Source organism: Vespa mandarinia, chromosome 16 (assembly GCF_050613455.1).
Source record: "Vespa mandarinia isolate Hongniang chromosome 16, ASM5061345v1, whole genome shotgun sequence".
Classification (NCBI taxonomy): domain Eukaryota; kingdom Metazoa; phylum Arthropoda; class Insecta; order Hymenoptera; family Vespidae; genus Vespa; species Vespa mandarinia.
The window spans coordinates 4287501-4305000 of NC_140825.1; the positions used below are offsets into that span (position 1 = coordinate 4287501).

General features: G+C 31.8%; 1 protein-coding gene across 4 annotated transcripts in view; it reads right to left on the reverse strand.

Annotated features, from left to right (window-relative positions):
- The window catches only part of LOC118442312 (terminal nucleotidyltransferase 5C), a 75764-nt gene that overhangs the window by 9270 nt on the left and 48994 nt on the right, over positions 1-17500 (reverse strand). For 3 of the 4 annotated variants that reach the window (XM_035867758.2, XM_035867764.2, XM_035867762.2), the window contains exon 2: positions 1-713. This exon is cut by the window's left edge and continues 9270 nt beyond it. In XM_035867758.2, the coding sequence (XP_035723651.2) occupies positions 1-713 (713 nt within the window). Of the gene's footprint in view, positions 714-2674; positions 2803-17500 lie in introns of those variants that run through there. The other variant, XM_035867763.2, reaches the window with a different exon arrangement.

The window sequence follows — 17500 nt, forward strand, 5'->3', positions numbered from 1 at the left end:
TGACCCCGTGAATTCCCGAGCGATATAAGGGACCATCGGTCACCGTCGTTGTTCACCTTTACCATTTTACTAACGTATGCCTCCTTCAAGCTGCACGTTGTTATGCGTTTGCGACTAACGCCCTCCGGTAAAAGATCAAATAGAGAACCCAAAACGGCGGCCTTAACCTTGTCGTAATTTCGGCCGCTCGATAATTCCACCGCGAATATTAGGTCGAGATCGTTGTAAGGCTGTGACTCGGTCGCCAATACGTGAGATGCGGCGCCACCGTTAAGCCTGATGTCCCTTACCCTCATACCGGCACCTCCATTGCTCGGATCACCTTCTAGCTTGCTACGAACCACCGTCACGAGATCTCTCAGTCTAACTTCCAACGTAGGAAAGTTTCCCCTACCGTGAATGCTGACAACTTCGTCCATAACGTCGTTCAATCGGCGCACCTGTTCGAAGCTCAACACTGCCAGCCTTTGCTGAGGATCCGGACAATCTGAATTGCTGTTGTTATTATTGTTGCCGCTATTCTTATTGTTATTGTTTGTTATCGTATTATTGTTGTTGTTGTTGTTGTTATTTTGTTGATGATGATTAACATTATTATTGTTGTTCTCCTTGTTCGAATCATTGCCATTGTTGGTCTTGTTATTAACCTGACAGAGGGACTCCATCATAGCGACCCGACGCTGGCGTTCTTCGCCGATGTCCAGGGAGCCACACTGTAACACATCATAAAAATCAGGAATATTATTATAATAAATTTTTAATCAGCATTCATTTCGGTCTTTCCCGATATATATAGCGAATAATATTTAATGATTATGCATAAATGCCAACGAAAGGAAAAAAAGAAAAAAAGAAGTATACAATCGGATAAGATTTAGAAAAATATAATAATAAGACAATTGTGGTTTAGCGTTGTTAAAAATTGGACTGGGAATTGTTTTTGAAATACGATCGATAAATCATCATTACGATAACGGGAGTTCTCGCGATGACCTTCCTTTTAAAAAGAAAGAATGAAAAATAGAAGAAGATGAAGTAAAAGAAAGAAGAAGAAGAAGAAGAAGACGAAGAAGAAGAAGAGGAACGTAATCGCAAATGCAAGAAATGCCATGAGGTTACGTCCGGGTGTTGCTGTTGGTGCTGATGTGGTAGTGGTTGTGTATGATCGAACGACCGAGCGCGAAGGTGAGCGCTCAAGCGCGGGCGCGCGTGCTCACCTACACGGACACAACGATGTTCTTTATCGTTCTCTACTCTCACAGTTATGACTCCTATCCTTATGAACTTTTCATCCGAGTCGATAAACGAGTAGTAGCATAATCGAGCTAGCTAGCTAGGCTAATAGCCGCCACGTTCTACGTTTATAATTCTCAGTAATCGTTCAAGGCGATATATATATATATATATATATATATATATATATATATGCGGTTAGTTTTATCAATCCGGTTGAATCTTCATTCACAAGAAACCTCGTAACACCACGTTGAGATAACACTTACATGTACATGTGTAACATATGTTCGTAATACTCACGCGTATCTCGTACGAATCGTTTCATTCGAGTAACATTAGATAATCAATAATCGATTAGGGAATATGAGGAAATAAGAGGAGAAGAAGAAAACAAAATTTGAAAAAATTAGAAGTAAATAAATAAATGAAGAAAAAATAAACAAACAAACAAACAATAAACAAACAAACAAACAAGCAAAAAAAAAAGAAAAGAATAAAGAACTTAGAGATAATCGATCCGCAAGGAAGCTCTTCGAAAATATTTCTTTTTCTTTTTTCTTTCTTTTTTTTTTTTTCTTTTTTTCTTTTTGTTTTCAAGTTAAACCGATGTTAGCGAGTATTGTCGGGTCAGCGAACGAACGCGAGAACGTGAACTTTCACTAGTCCGAGTTTCGAATACATCCAATCGATTGTAGAGACGAACTTTTGACGTGTCTGGAATGTAAGGGGGATAATAGCAAAACGATGATCTCTTATAAGCAATAGACTTTTCGGTGGGAGGTAGAATCTAGTAGACAGAGAGAGAGAGAGAGAAAGAGAGAGGTGAATTGTGACACAATTGTATAACTTCGTAGAAACACAACGCGTACCTTTAATTATTAAATTCTTAAGGATCGATATACTTTTTCAATCGGTTCAAATCAAATAAAGAATCATTCGTACGATAAAATATCTAATTAAGAAAAAAAAAAAAAAAAAAACTACCGATATTTATGTGGTTCATAAGAAATATTCATTACGTTGTGAACTTACGTTAATAGAATTAACTATTTATATATTCCATATTAACGTCTAATGATATACGAAAATTCAAAGTTCCATTTGAAGATACATATATATATATATATATATATATATATATATATATATATATGTATATAGAAAGAGAGAGAGAATGAGAGAAAAAAGAACGAATTAGTTTAAAAAAAGAAAAGAAAAAAAATGAAGGAATGGAGGGGAGGGTGGGAAGAATCAATCGAGTAAAAGATCGAAGCAATTCTTTGAGTAATTTCCCCGTTCACCCCTTTCGTCACCTAACAGAGGTAGTAGTAGTAGTAGTAGTAGTGGTAGCAGTAGTAGTAGGGTAAGTAGAGGGAGGAAAAAGTGGGGTGAAGAGATAGGCTCACTTTGACGTATAGATAAGTACGTACGTGCGTACCACTGTCGTTATAGATCGCGAAAAAGAGAGAGCAAACTGAAAAATTATATCCGCCTTCGACGAGAGTCAGCAGCAAACTGAGTCGAACGAAGTGAAAGGCACCTATAGCTTTTCTGGTGGCAGCAGTGACAGTGGCGGTGACGGTGAAGGAGGAGGAGGAATAAATGGTGATAGTGGTGGTGGTGGTGGTGGTGGTAGTAATGGTAGAAGTGGTGGTTGTGGTGATGGTGGTGGTGGTGGTGGTGGCGTTGGTGGAGGTGGATATGGAAGTGGAGGTGGCGGTGGATCCCATCAGCGATCTACGTCAGCAACAACGTAGCACCGAACTTATTGTAGGACAGCACAAAGCTCCCCTATACGATTGATAGAGAACTAACTAACTACTACTAGTCTACTATCTATTCTAACTATAACAATCATACACCATTGTCGCTATAATTTATCGTGTATCCTTTGCATAATATCATTATAATCAAAAATCGTACGTAGACGATGGAAAAAGAGAAATAGAGATAGAGGAAGAGAGAGAGAGAGAGAGAGAGAGAGAGAGAGAGAGAGAGAAATTATATTTGCATTATAATATAACGACCGAATTAAATTCAATTAAAGCGTATAATATTACAGTTTGCTTTAAGATTTCGAAATATCCAATGAAAAAGAATAAAATTTCGTTGATAGTGTTGTAAACGCCAATCTTTTTTTCTTTTTTTTTTCTTTTTTTTTTTTAATTTTTTTAAGCTTATTCCCCTTCCGCGCATATCCGCCCACCTATCGCTCGATTCAACCAACCCTAACTTTTCCCTCTTCTTTCCTTCCGTCCTTCTATCCTTCCTTTCTTCCTTCTTTTTCTTTCTCTCTCTCTCTCTCTCTCTCTCTCTCTCTCTCTCTCTCTCTCCCTCTCTCTCTCTTTCTCACTCTCTCATATTCCCTTTAACGCTCCAGCACTTTCTATGACGTCATAAAGATGAAGCGGAGGCGTCTCTGAATGAACAAACGCGGTAGTGAAATACACCCACATCTCCTATCTCTACTGCTGGCTGCTTCTTCTGCTACTACTACTACTACTACTACTACTACTACTACTACTACTACTACTACTACTACTACTACTACTACTACTATTACGACTATTTCTCTGTTTCTTATCATAAACATATTCGTAGTTGCTATCGCATATTTATTTCTTTTTTTTATTTCTTTGTTTTTTTTCTTCTTTTTCCTTTTCTTTTTTTTTTGAATTTCACCGATACCAACGTGAACAATGATATCATAATATGATATACATATATAGAAACATTATTCGCTTATACATATATATATATAGATATATATATATATATATGGATAAATATGAAAAAAAATTTACTTATTCAATAAATGTATAAGGCAATATCGACAGGAACGATTAGTGGATTATATATAACCATAATTCTAAGTACATGAGAGTTTAAGTGCCTAACGCGAGTTTGCTTTTAACTTAGCAGCTTGGGGCCGATTTATAACATAAAGCAAAATGCGAAAAAAAAAGGAGAAAAGAAAAAAAAGAAAAAAGAAATAGAAAAAAAAATATATATATATATAAAAAAAAAAAAAAAAAGTGGAAATAAAAAATAAGAAAAAATAAGAAAAAAAAGATGGAACGATGATAGAGATAGAAGATAGGAATACATGTATATTTTCCACACGCGCAAGCGTGTCACTCGATAGCTCTCTCTCTCTCTCTCTCTCTTATCCCCTCCATTACATTTTGTGAGTAGAAGGGAAGAGGAAAAGACTGAACACAACGAACGTTATCGACTTCTGTATAGTAATCATCGAACCAACGTCACAAATTGCAAGCGTGTAAAATGTTAGATAGTTTTATAACATTTTTTTTGATCATGAAAAATCGAAATGATTTAACAATAAGAAACATTATTATTCATAAATTGTAATTCTCTTGCGATTATTATTATATATATATATATATATATATATATATATATATATATATAATAATCATCATATATATATATATGATGACTGAGATATTGTTTCCTTTTCATTTTTTATATTATACGTAGAGAAAAGGGAGAAAAAATATTATCAATTACATAAATAGTTGTTTGTTCATTCTTCGTTTCCTTACTTTCTTTCTTTTTTCTTTTATTTTGTTATTTCTCTTTTCTTTTTATTTTTTAATGAAAGCACTTTCTTATCGCTGCATTTTTACTATCACTGATTTCGAGATAAAGTGATTACTCGGAAATGGACATTGTTACAAGAACCTATTAATAAGTACATGTATAGTTTACCCGGAACGATAACTTTCTGAGAAATCGATTGATTTCATGTCAAAAATGAATTTTAACAATGAAAATAAAAGAGAAAGATATTAATATAAAAATCAGTGTAATTAAAAAAATTTTTTTTTAATTAAAATTTTCATTTAAAATAAAAATTTTTAATTTAAAATGAAAATTTAACAAATTAAAAAATTTTGAATTTAACAATTACACACACACACACGCACGCATGCACGCACGCACACAAACGCACACGTATATAAATATTTCAAAGAATGGAAAATAATAAAAGTAAAATTATTTTCATAAAAATACGCGTATACAAAAAAGTTCATTAGAAGGCAACGTGATAAATAAAGTAAAAAAAAAAAAAAAGAAAAAAAAAAATAAAAATAAAAAAAAAATAAAAAGAAAAGATAATGAAACGGGGAATAAACGAAAAAGAAAAAAAATGCATCGTTATTGTAAGAAATAAAAAATAAAAAAAGAATAAAAGAGAGAGAGGGAGAGAGAGAGAGAGAGAGAGAGAGAGAGAGAGAGAGAGAGAGAAAGAAAGAAAGAAAAGAAAAAATAAGCAAATAAAAAGAAGAAAAGAAGAAAAACAAGTTCGAGAGGCTTCTCCATCGTTACGTTCACGGAACCGGAAAACATTGCGGCGTGTTTGAGATGCCAGCGTGGTGCAGCGGTCTATATGTATGTATGTATGTATGTATGTATGTATGTATGTATGTATGTATGTATGTATGTATGTATGTATGTATGTATGTATGTATGTATGTATGTATGTATGTATGTATGTATGTATGTATGTATGTATGTATGTATGTATGTATGTATGTATGTATGTATGTATGTATGTATGTATGTATGTATGTATGTATGTATGTATGTATGTATATGATGTTTGTATGTATGTATGTATATGATGTTTGTATGTATGTATGTATATGATGTTTGTATGTATGTATGTATATGATGTTTGTATGTATGTATGTATATGATGTTTGTATGTATGTATGTATATGATGTTTGTATGTATGTATGTATATGATGTTTGTATGTATGTATGTATATGATGTTTGTATGTATGTATGTATATACGTATGCGCAAACACATATATATATAAACATGTAGAAATACGTGTGTGTATATATATATACTTGACTAGTAGCAAGGGTCAGCGAATGGTCGTCCATCCTAGAGTCGATTTCGTATGAAGCAAGAGAGAATGGGAAAATGACGAGAGAGGCGGATCAACGTGCGCGCGTGCTATCGAGCACGTTGCGAATCGTATGCCTTCACTGGAGCGTGTTTTCTTCGAGTGCATACACTGGTTGCGCATTATACACACACACACATACACACACATACATACACATATGTATATACGCTTCAACGCATATACACGATCGAAGTTACGTTCAGTTTTCATCCGCGTGATCATTTCTCGCCGGTTGCATCTTGCAACGTAATCGATATCTTTCCGGAAGTTCAATTTAACATCATTTTCTTTCTTCTTACGTTACAATTTTTTATATATTAATTATATATATATATATATGTTCAAGATGTATATAAATGAAGAAAATGATTAAGAATTATTCGATTACTAAAAAACAATATTAAATGATTAACATCGAGTGTGATATTAAAAGTACTTTTTATTTTTATTCATAACCTACGCCACGTCGTATTATATATATATATATATATATATATATATATATATATATGTGTATGTATATTTAAATTACGAAAAATGTAATACCCCAATGATGATGTTACCAGAGGCACACTTTAGTCTTTCCATTCTCGTCCTCCTTTATTTTTTTCCTCATTTTATCGGATGCCCGTTGACGCGTAATCGTTATGGCAACGAGAGCTCATACACCCACGCATAAGCTTGATCTAAGCAGAGAGAGAAAGAGGGAGAGAAAGAGAGAGAGAACAACGGGAAAGTACGCCAACGCATTGCGATACACAAGCAAACAAGCAATCTCCCGTCCTCCGTTTTACTATCGATTTTTATTTCCATTTTTATCTCATATCTTTTAATATCTTTCTATTTTCGCATGGAAATTTAAGGATCTTTTCCTCGTAACATAATTTCTTTTTTTCTTCTCTCTCTCTCTCTCTCTCTCTCTTTCTCTCTTTCTCAGTCTGTTTTTTATTATCTCATAAAGGAAGAATAAATTCAATGAATAAATTCATTAAACAGCACACCCTGTTTATATGTGTATATATATATATATATATATATATATATACACACGCACACGCACACACATACACACATTTTTTGTCCTTGTTTTTTTTATTTTGTTTTCCTTTTAAATGATCTCGGGACTCTTCGACGATTACTTAAAAAACATTGAACATGAATTATGCAATTACACTCTGGTACGAAACGAGTTAATTTCAAACTTTATCTTGTTCTTTTACTTACTTTTTTTTTTTTTTTTAATTTAACCAGAGAGGGAGAGATAGAGAGAGAGAGAGAGAGAGAGAAATATGGAGCAACAATTATGGTTGACATTGTCGCCGGCTGATAATACCAACAAACGATTTCCGGACTTTATTACTTGGAACGTTTTAGTTAAAGGCAACGGTAAAATCGTTAAAGCTCGATTAAAGGCCGATTCTCCCTTCCGAGTAATTATCGATTCGAAGTATTATCGATTCAATTCGATTCAATTCGATTCGATTCGATTCGATTCGATTCGATTTGATTCGATATTCGTACGTTATCGTAGACTCGTTAACCTTGGTACAGGTATGTTCCCCCCATATATTTTTTCATTTTATTATTTTTTTTTTTTCTTATGAGATACGACGAAGCATGTCGCAATATAAAACTATATATCTATACAGGCAGGTTAAAAAACCTAATTTAAATCTTTCTTTCTTGTTTCTTTTTTTTTTCTTTTTTTTTTTTTGTTTATAAAATTAACAGAACATCATAACAATTCGATATTCTTACTAATAATTTTTTTTAACAAAACTTCCCCCATCCCATCTCTCTCTCTCTCTCTCTTTGTGTGTTTGTGTGCATAATATAGAAGAATAAATCGAAAGAAAAATAAGAGATGGAGAGAGAGAGAGAGAGAGAGAGAGAGAGAGAGAGAGAGAGAGAGAGAGAGAGAGAGAGAGAGAGAGAATAAGAACTACGATCGAAATATGGAAAAAAAAGAAAGAGAAAAGAAAATAAAAGTTAGTTGAGAGAGAAGAGAGAGTCAGTCCGGTCTATAGATGATATCGAACATAGAGTAAAGAAATAGATAAATAATTGACGTAACAATCGACATGCATGCTAAAGAATTTAATGGAGAATAGAGAACATTTGTCGTGAACGAAGAACGTGTGCGATATCCGTTGTTAGTTCTTATCCGTAACGCTTTGCTTTGCGGCGTCATTTCTTGCCCTAGATTTCCCGCGGATATTATTCTCCGCAACCGTCACCCTCCCCCTCCCCACCGTCATAATATAAATCACGATGGTACACTAGCTTAGCTAGCTAGGTATCTAGCTAGATATATACCTACCTAGCTAGATAGTTTAGTTTAGCTTAGTTCAACTTAGCTTAGGTTGGCGCGCTCAACTAAACTCTGAAACGCAGAAGGTACTTTTTTCTTCCGCGAGGATTATGTCAATAAAGAAAAAGAAAAAAAAAAATAGAGGGAGAGAGAGAGAGAAAATAGAAAGAAAATCAACTTTCTAATATTTACTTCGTAAACTTACTACGTTCTTAACATGGAGGAATCAAAAAGGATCTATAATATAAAACGGGATAGATCTATCCATGGTTCATTGATCGACTTCACGCGCGATTAATGTTTCCAATTTAACGACGCATCCATTTCTTCGTTGTTCTTCGGTTGCGACGCCGTGACTCGAAGAAAACTCAATTATAAACGCGTGGGCAGATCAAATTAATTGGCAGAACGCCACGAATCGCCGCTTTGGGTCTTTAATCAACGCGATCCGGTCTCAATCGAATTGTTGGGAAACCTATGATCGTTTCATCATGACTTCTAGATAAAAAAAAAAAAAAAAAAAAAAGAAAAAAAAAAAAAGAAGAAGAAGAAGAAGAAATGAAAAGAAATGAAAAGAAATGAAAAGAAAAGAAGAGATATAACATTTCAATGTCCAACTGAACAAAAATAAAAAAAAATAAAAATAGAAATAAAAATAAAAAAAAAATAAAAAACAAAAATAAAAATAACAATAAAAAAAAAAGATACGAAATAATTATTGCTGAACTTCTTTAGACAAAAGAGAGAGAGAGAGAGAGAGAGAGAGAGAGAGAGAGAGAGAGAGAGAGAGAGAGAGAGAGAGAAGGAAAAGAGAAAGGTAAGAAGGAAAGAAGATAACGAGAATGAAAGTGAATATATTCCTAATAAATATATAAATATATATATATATATGCGTATTAGTAAAGCACATACGACACATAAGCCCCATAAATGGAGAAGGGGGTCAGTGTGTATACGGACTATAAGCGAGTAGGAACGACATCGCAGAAGAACCCGAGAATGGCCCAGTTTTGTTGAGGGGCCGATCGCCAGGTCGTTGATCCGAAGACTCCTCCTCCTCCTCCTCTTCTTCCTCCTTCTCCTCCTCCTTGTGTCAGTCACAATGTCGACTCACAAAGGATGACAACTACGGTACGCACGAGATTATACTTTATGAAACGCCCCAACTGAACTGTCACCAAGTTTACCTTCATATTTACATTTTATTATGTTTAATTATCGAAAATCCATACGTAAATACATTCAGACTTAATCATCCACGTTTAACAATTTTGATTGTCCAATGTTTACGAATATTTATTCAGGACCCCGATTCAAAACCGTCCGTTTATCGGAGATCTATTATTTCAATAATAATAATAATAATAATAATAATAATAATAATAATAATAATAATAATAATAATAATAATAATAATAATAATAATAATGATAATAATAATGATAATGGTGGTAAATGTTGAAACTGTAAATAATTGGCTCCATTAAAATTTTTTTAGATTAGTTTAAATATCGATTTCTTTTTCTTTCTTTATTCCCAGAATAATTTTCTCATTTTCCTTCTTTTTTTTTTTTATCTCAGATCTTATTTAAATAATATTTATCATTCAATCTTTTTATCAGAAATCAATCATGTCAATAATCATGTATACCAATAGTTAATGCATTATTTAAAAATGGTTCCTAAGTAAATTTTACAGAATCAATTATTCTTATTTCAAAATCGTTCGGATTAATTCTTCTTTTCTTTTTTTTTTCTTTTTTTTTTTTCTTTCTTTCGATTGTAAAATTATTAGATAAGACAATTTTTTACGATTCTCTAAGAAACGATCCACGTAAGACTATGAATTACCTCATTTATTAATTTTTTATTATTCAACATTTTTTTCATATTTAATCCAGCATAAATATACTATATGTAAGTGTAAATCTCAATAATGATAATAAAGTTTGTAAGTAAATAAAGTTTGTAAATAAACTCAAGGTGAGTTAAAAAGTATTTAATTGACCTGGAAAAAAAAAAAATCAATTACTCCTAGCGACTATTTTCTTTTCTTCGTTCAAGAAATTTTTTGTATATTACACACGCAATATATATATATATATATATATATATATATATATATATGTATATATATATATATGAAATGTTTGATGTTATCTGTTAAATTGTTTCGTAACGTTTGTTTTCTTTATCCGAATGACATCGAATGAAATTGTACAAGGAAGAAAAGAAGAGATAGATAGCAAGGAAAAAAAAAAAAAAGAAAAAATAGAAGAAAAAAAAACATTGTGGCGATAACACGGTAGGGGCTTCCATACTTTGGAAAACGATTTGACCTTGTCGAGGTTGGATGAATCCTTTCTGGCTGGCTTCGCGGACAAATTTGCGACGACTTGGCGACGCAACTGTTACGAGCTTGAACAAAATATACTATGACTTTGCTAGTCTAAGCTTCTCCGACTTTATTATTAGTTGTTGATGTTGGAGTAGGTCGAATAAATCTCATATATAAATATAAATATGTATATATACATATATATATATATATATATATATATATATATATATGTATAATATATTTATATAAATTTGTATAATATATTTATATATATTTATATAAATTAATATATATATATATAGATTCAAGACAAACAAGTACAGAGTCTAATTTGTATGAATCTCATATATATAAAATATCAAAGACAAACAAGCAATTTAGTTTGATAACATAATCAACACGAATCTACCAACTTAATTTTCGTGTCAATTATCAGTCTCACGAAATTGCAAAAACGAAGCGAACTTTTAACCGATATAAACGAAACCTTTAAAAAATACGTGAGAAACGATATCGCATAGAACTAGTTATACTTTAAGTTTTCCTCCTATTGTCTGCTATTCCCTAAGACTTCGATTTTCATAATTAACTATATACAATATTATATAATTCATATATATATATATATATATATATATATATATATTAATTGGTTTTATTACAGTATCTTTTCATATAAAAAAAAAATTAATTTATAAGCCAATAATAAATAAAATATTCCAACAAAATTATACTACATTTAATCTAAGTTCATTTATTCGTATAGTTATCTTATTTTCATTTTCATTCGCTCTCTCTCTCTCTCTCTCTCTCTTTCTCTCTCTCTCTTTCTCTTTAAAATTCCTTTTAAACTATCATCTTTCAATCGGCGAGGGATTATCGTTCTTAACCGATCAAAAGTATAAATCGGCTTTTCGTCGATCTAATAATAGACATACATACTTAGTTCTTCTCGTCGTTGTCATATCAAAAGCTCGATTGTGCGATCGACATATGTATTACGTAAAAAAAAAAAATAGAAAAAAAGATATATATATATATATACATATATTTAAAAAATATTTATGATAAACTGAAACATATTTATGATAAACTCGTTCATAATCTTGAAATGCAGGATTATCTATATCGAGTATATTTGCAATGTGATAGAAGGATGCGATTGCTCTTAACAGAATTTGAGAGTATCGAAATGCGTCATGCATATAAATACATACGTTAAGTATCGTTAGGTACTGTATATTATTATTATTATTATTATTATTATTATTATTATTATTATTATTATTATTATTATTATTATTATTATTATTATTATTATTATCATCATTATCATTATCATTATTATCATTATTATCATTATTATTATTATTATTATTATTATTATTATTATTATTATTATTATTATTATTATTATTATTATTGAAAAAAGAGGAAGGAAATAAAAGTAAAAAAGTAAAAAAAGAAAAAAAAAAAAACGAAATAAGAGAAAAAAGATAAGTGGAAAAAAATGAAAGAAAAAGAAGAAAAAGAAGTAGTAAAAAAAATATCTTGATTAATTATTTTTGGAAATTTCAAATCACAAGATAAATACAATTTTAATTATAATTCCGTAGAGACTTAACAAATCTCTCTCTCTCTCTCTCTCTCTCTCTCTCTCTCTCTCTCTCTCTTTCTCTTTCTCTTTTTATTTCTTATTTCTTCTTTAATCTTCTTTCATTGGAGAATTGAAAATTAAATTAAGAGTACCGGCATTAGACATGACGATAAGATAGGCTCATGCGCTTGCATAAGAAGTGTAACGTGATCGAAGAACTTGACATTGTGCGAGTTGCATATCAGAAGAGGTGAAGTGTTGTATATTAGCTACGTTGGTTACAGCTGTCCCTTTCACCCGGTACAATCTTTGAAAGACATATATCTATATCTATATATGTATATATATATATATATATATATATATATATATTTTTTTTTTTCTTTTTTCTATATACAAGTTTTAAAAAAGTATGCAAAAGATTGCAACACGAAATATATCTCCGACACGTATTTAATACAAAGCGCGATGACCTTAGGAAAAACTGATAATAAAAATGAAATAAAGTAATATGCAGAATGAAAAGGAAATAAAATAAAAGCGTTAGACAAAGACCGAAACATAATTCTAACATGCTTTTTTAATCCTCCAACAGTTCCGATGTGAAAATAACAAGAAAAAAAAAAAAAAAAAAAAAAAAAAAAAAAAAAAATAAATAATAATATAATAATAGGTAATAAAAGTAGGTATGACTTCGAAACAGAAATTTGCTGCTAATTGTAAAGAGATAGTATACAAAAAAAAGAAAAAAAAACTTTTGCAAGGTTTTGCAAAACTGTAGTGCCGGTAGTTATACACAGGTCTTTAGCAACACGACAGAGAGCTCGTGTAATCTATTTGAGCGAGAAAAGGATGGACAATAACGACAACGACAACACGACAAAGACGACAGAGATGAGAAAGACAACCAATAACGACGTTGTTTTCGCGAAGAGATGACCAACAAACGACAAAAAAGTTTTCGCTTTAACAGTAGCACTGATCCGATCCGGCAGCCATCTACCAGCCAACAGTAATAAATTACTATCGCGATATATTTTCCGGTGAACCGAGTTGAAAGCATAAACGTCCCTTAATTACAATGTTACGAACACGACCCGATGTGATGATACCAGAGAAAGGTTATACACGGTGTCTTTGATATCAAGCAAAACACTCATCAAGCTCAAAGGTTCTCCTCAATCCTATCATATTCTCTCTCTCTCTCTCTCTCTCTCTCTCGCTTCAAGTTATTTGGTTAAACAAGCAAAATAATGGAAGAGAGAGAGAGAGAGAGAGAGAGAAAATGTTTCAAGAAGAAAAATCGTTTCTTTTTTTTATGCAATTCTCACACTCTCACTCACTCTCACTCTCACTCACTTTCTCACTCACTCTCTCTCTTTCTTCCTCTTTTTTCTCTTTTAATATTGTTGTTCAGTATTGTTTCATTTATAAGAAAAATTGCATGACGACAGAATGATTTTCGTAGAAAGAAAAATTGTGTGTTGTACGTACACACAAGTACGTAAATTTTCATTTCCATCTTTCTTCCCTCCATCTTTTTCATCATTATTCTTTTACTTCTCTTTTTTCCTTTTTTTTTTCTTTTTTTCTTTTTTACTTTAACCAGGTAATTGATTTTTCTTCAGTCTGTATTTCCTATTCATTTGTCGTTTCGTAACTCTCATTATTTTAGTACGACAATATTAATGGACTCTAAGAGGTCGATAAGCGATGCTCATACGCTGACAATCAGGAGGGGAAAAACAATGAGTAAGGAAATGACAAGAGGGGAAAATATGATAGGGACAAATGGAATTTATAGATTTTTCGATTATCGTCGTGTATACGTTCGCAGAAAAAAAAAAAAATGAAAGAAAGAAGAAGAATAAGAAGAAGAAAAAAAAAGAAGGAGAAGAATGAAAGGAACAAAAGGAAAAATAAAATAAAATTTTAAATAAAAGAGAGAGAGAGAGAGGATCGAAGTATAATTTACGAGTAGTATAAAGAAGCCATGTCGATTCTCGCGTGGATCTTACATACGTGCATTTTATCGATTTGCCGAGAAATAATGAACGTTCGTGAGAACTCTTCATGCATAGTCACACGTACAAAACTCTTCCTCTCCTTCTTTTATTTTTCACTTTCGACCGTGAGACAAGAACACCTCTACCCCACTTGTAATTTATTTCGCGAACATAGGAATTAGAAATTTGTCTTGTAAAAAAAAAAAAAAAGAAAAAAAAAAAAGTACAAAAAAAAAAAAAAAAAGAAAAAATAAAAGAAAAAAAAATAATAAATCAAATTGAATTAAATAAGAGAATCTCTGCATGTAAAAAAAGAAAAAAGTAAAATCTTGTAGAAAAAGAAAAAAGAAGAAGAAGAAAGAAAATATACAAATCAAAAATAAAATCGCAGAAAATTTTCCATATAAAATATTTTGATAAAATCTATATGTAATCGGGACAGAACATTCGTTTCTTTTCTTTTCTTTTTTTTTTCTTCCTTTCCTCTTCTTTTTTTTTTTCGTCAAATTCTATCGTCAAATCCTCTTCTAATCCATACGAAAATCTTCCAGACAGTGTAATCGCGAAATACGCAACTTCTCTCTCTCTCTCTCTCTCTCTCTCTCTCTCTCGATGAATCTCCACGAAAAAACTCCCACGTATACTTAAATGCACGTTTCAACTATCTTTCTCACTAACTTTACAATTTCGTCCTTTTCCTTAACACTCGTCGTTCCATGAAATAATTTCGATTTATCGCGATGGAACGCGTTAAAAACAATAAAAAGAGAAAAAAGGAAAAAGAATAAGAAAAAGGAGTAAAGGAAAAAAGAAGAAAAAGAAGTAGAAGAAAAAGAAGAGAAACATTACGAGTTAAGTAAGACAGAGTTCTCGTTGCGATATGTAATATGTCTGACCCTTTATCGTTATCCTACGACGTCATTGTTTCTACCTTTCGAAACACTCAAAAGAAAGAAATACCTGTTTACCTCCATATAAAGGAAAAACGATCCATAGATCTATTTCTGACGATTGTTTGTTTTTACGATCCAAATCTCTCCTATTCTTTTTTCCTTTCATTCCTTTCATGCTTTATTTCTTTCTTTTTTTTCTCTCTCTCTCTTTCCATTCTCTCTTTCGCCGTTTCAGCCATATCACTTCTTGATTTAATTTTTATTGAAGAAAAAAAAAAAAAATAGAATAAAATAGAATAGGAAGAATGAAAAACAAAAAAAAAAAAAAAAATTAAAGAAAATAAAAAAAAAATAAAAATCATTGAAAAAATAGATGGAACGTGTAACTTGGGTCACGTGAATATTCGATTATCGATTTAAAGTGAAGCCCGTAATCACCGGCCAAAGTATACGGGTAATACATGCATATATCTATATGTACTTATAATATATACATTCATTTTCACACACACACACACACACAAACAGAGAGAGAGAGAGAGAGAGAGAGAGAGAGAGAGAGAGAGAGAGAGAGAGAGAGAGAGAGAGAAGAGATACACAGAAAGTAGAATACGATCTTTTACGATTCGAAACTCAAGCTTATGTAACTTCTTGTGCCGTGCTCGTGGCACTTAAGTCGTCCATATAAAGAGAAAGATAGATAGATAGGGAGAAAGATAGAGCGAGAGAGAGAGAGAGAGAGAGAGAGAGAGAGAGAGAGAGAAAGAGAAAGAGAGACAAGGACGAGACGAGGACGAAAATGTAATGTATTCTCTCTGTCTCTTTCTGTCTCTTTCTCTCTTTTTGTCTATCTTTCTATCCATCTCTCTCTCTCTCTCTCTCTCTCTCTCTCTCTTTCTCTCTGTCTCTCTCACTATCGCGTGGCATGTCGTTGACGCACGTGCGATTATCAGACTTCCGTCCGAGTTACACGACTGAACTTGACAAACGACCATCCAGAAAGCATACACATAGATGCAAACATATATACATAGAGGTATTTATATACGTAAACATAAAACGAGTGAAACGCGGTAGATTTGCTTTGTACCTTATGACAATAGTTACTTTTATTTATTAATATATATATATATATATATACATATATACACGTATACACACATGCATACATATATGTATATATATATTTTTGGTTAATTACATCTAATAAGTGTATTAATAATGAATCTCTGACAGAAATAATTTTTAATTCGTTTCCCCCTCCTTTTTCGCTTCTTCTACTTTATTTTTTTTAATCCCTTTTTTATAATTTCCATAATGGTACTCTCTCTCTCTTTCTCTCTTTCTCTCTTTCTCTCCAATCCTCTTTCTCTGTCTCCAATATATTGTCGAAGTTCGTGATGAAACGTAATTACGATCATTTATGAAAATCAAAATGGCAGATCGATTGATCGATAATCCAAGAGGGTAATTGCAAAATGCCGGACGCAAGATTATTGAATTATACTTATCGATCGATCGATCGATCGATCGATCGATCGTCGGAGATAGTTATATTCTCAATTTTGTTGTTTTATCTAATTCGTGAAGGAAAATATTTTAGAGAATGAACGTGGAATTGCTAATGATCACACACACACACACACGTATCTTATACATATTTAAGAGCGTAACTTTCAAAATGAGACAACGCAATGCGTTAGACAAGTAGAATGAAAGAGAGAGAGAGAGAGAGAGAGATTACTAAAGGTTCTACTATCGTTAATAGGGAGAGTCGTATCGTTTCGTATAAAGACGGAAATAGTGCCGAAGGCATCAAGCTCGTTTCAATACGTTCAAATACTTTGTGAAAGGCGAACTTGTTTGTTTTTCAATTTAACATACTACTCACGAAAAGTCATTTGAAACATGATGAATTTCCTTAGATTTTCTCCGTGTGGGAAAAAAAAAAAAAGAAAAAAAAAGAAAAAAAAAAGAAAAAAAAAAGGAAGAAAGAAAAAGAAAGAAGAGACAAGAAGAAGAAGAAAAAAAGAAAAGGAAAGGAAAAATAAAAGGAGAGAGAGCCAAAGACGTCTCGTGGACAAGTGAACTTAAAAAAAAAAAGAAAAAAAACGAGAAAGAGAGAGAGAGAAAGAAAGAAAGAAAGAAAGAAAGAAAGAAAAGCAAGGAA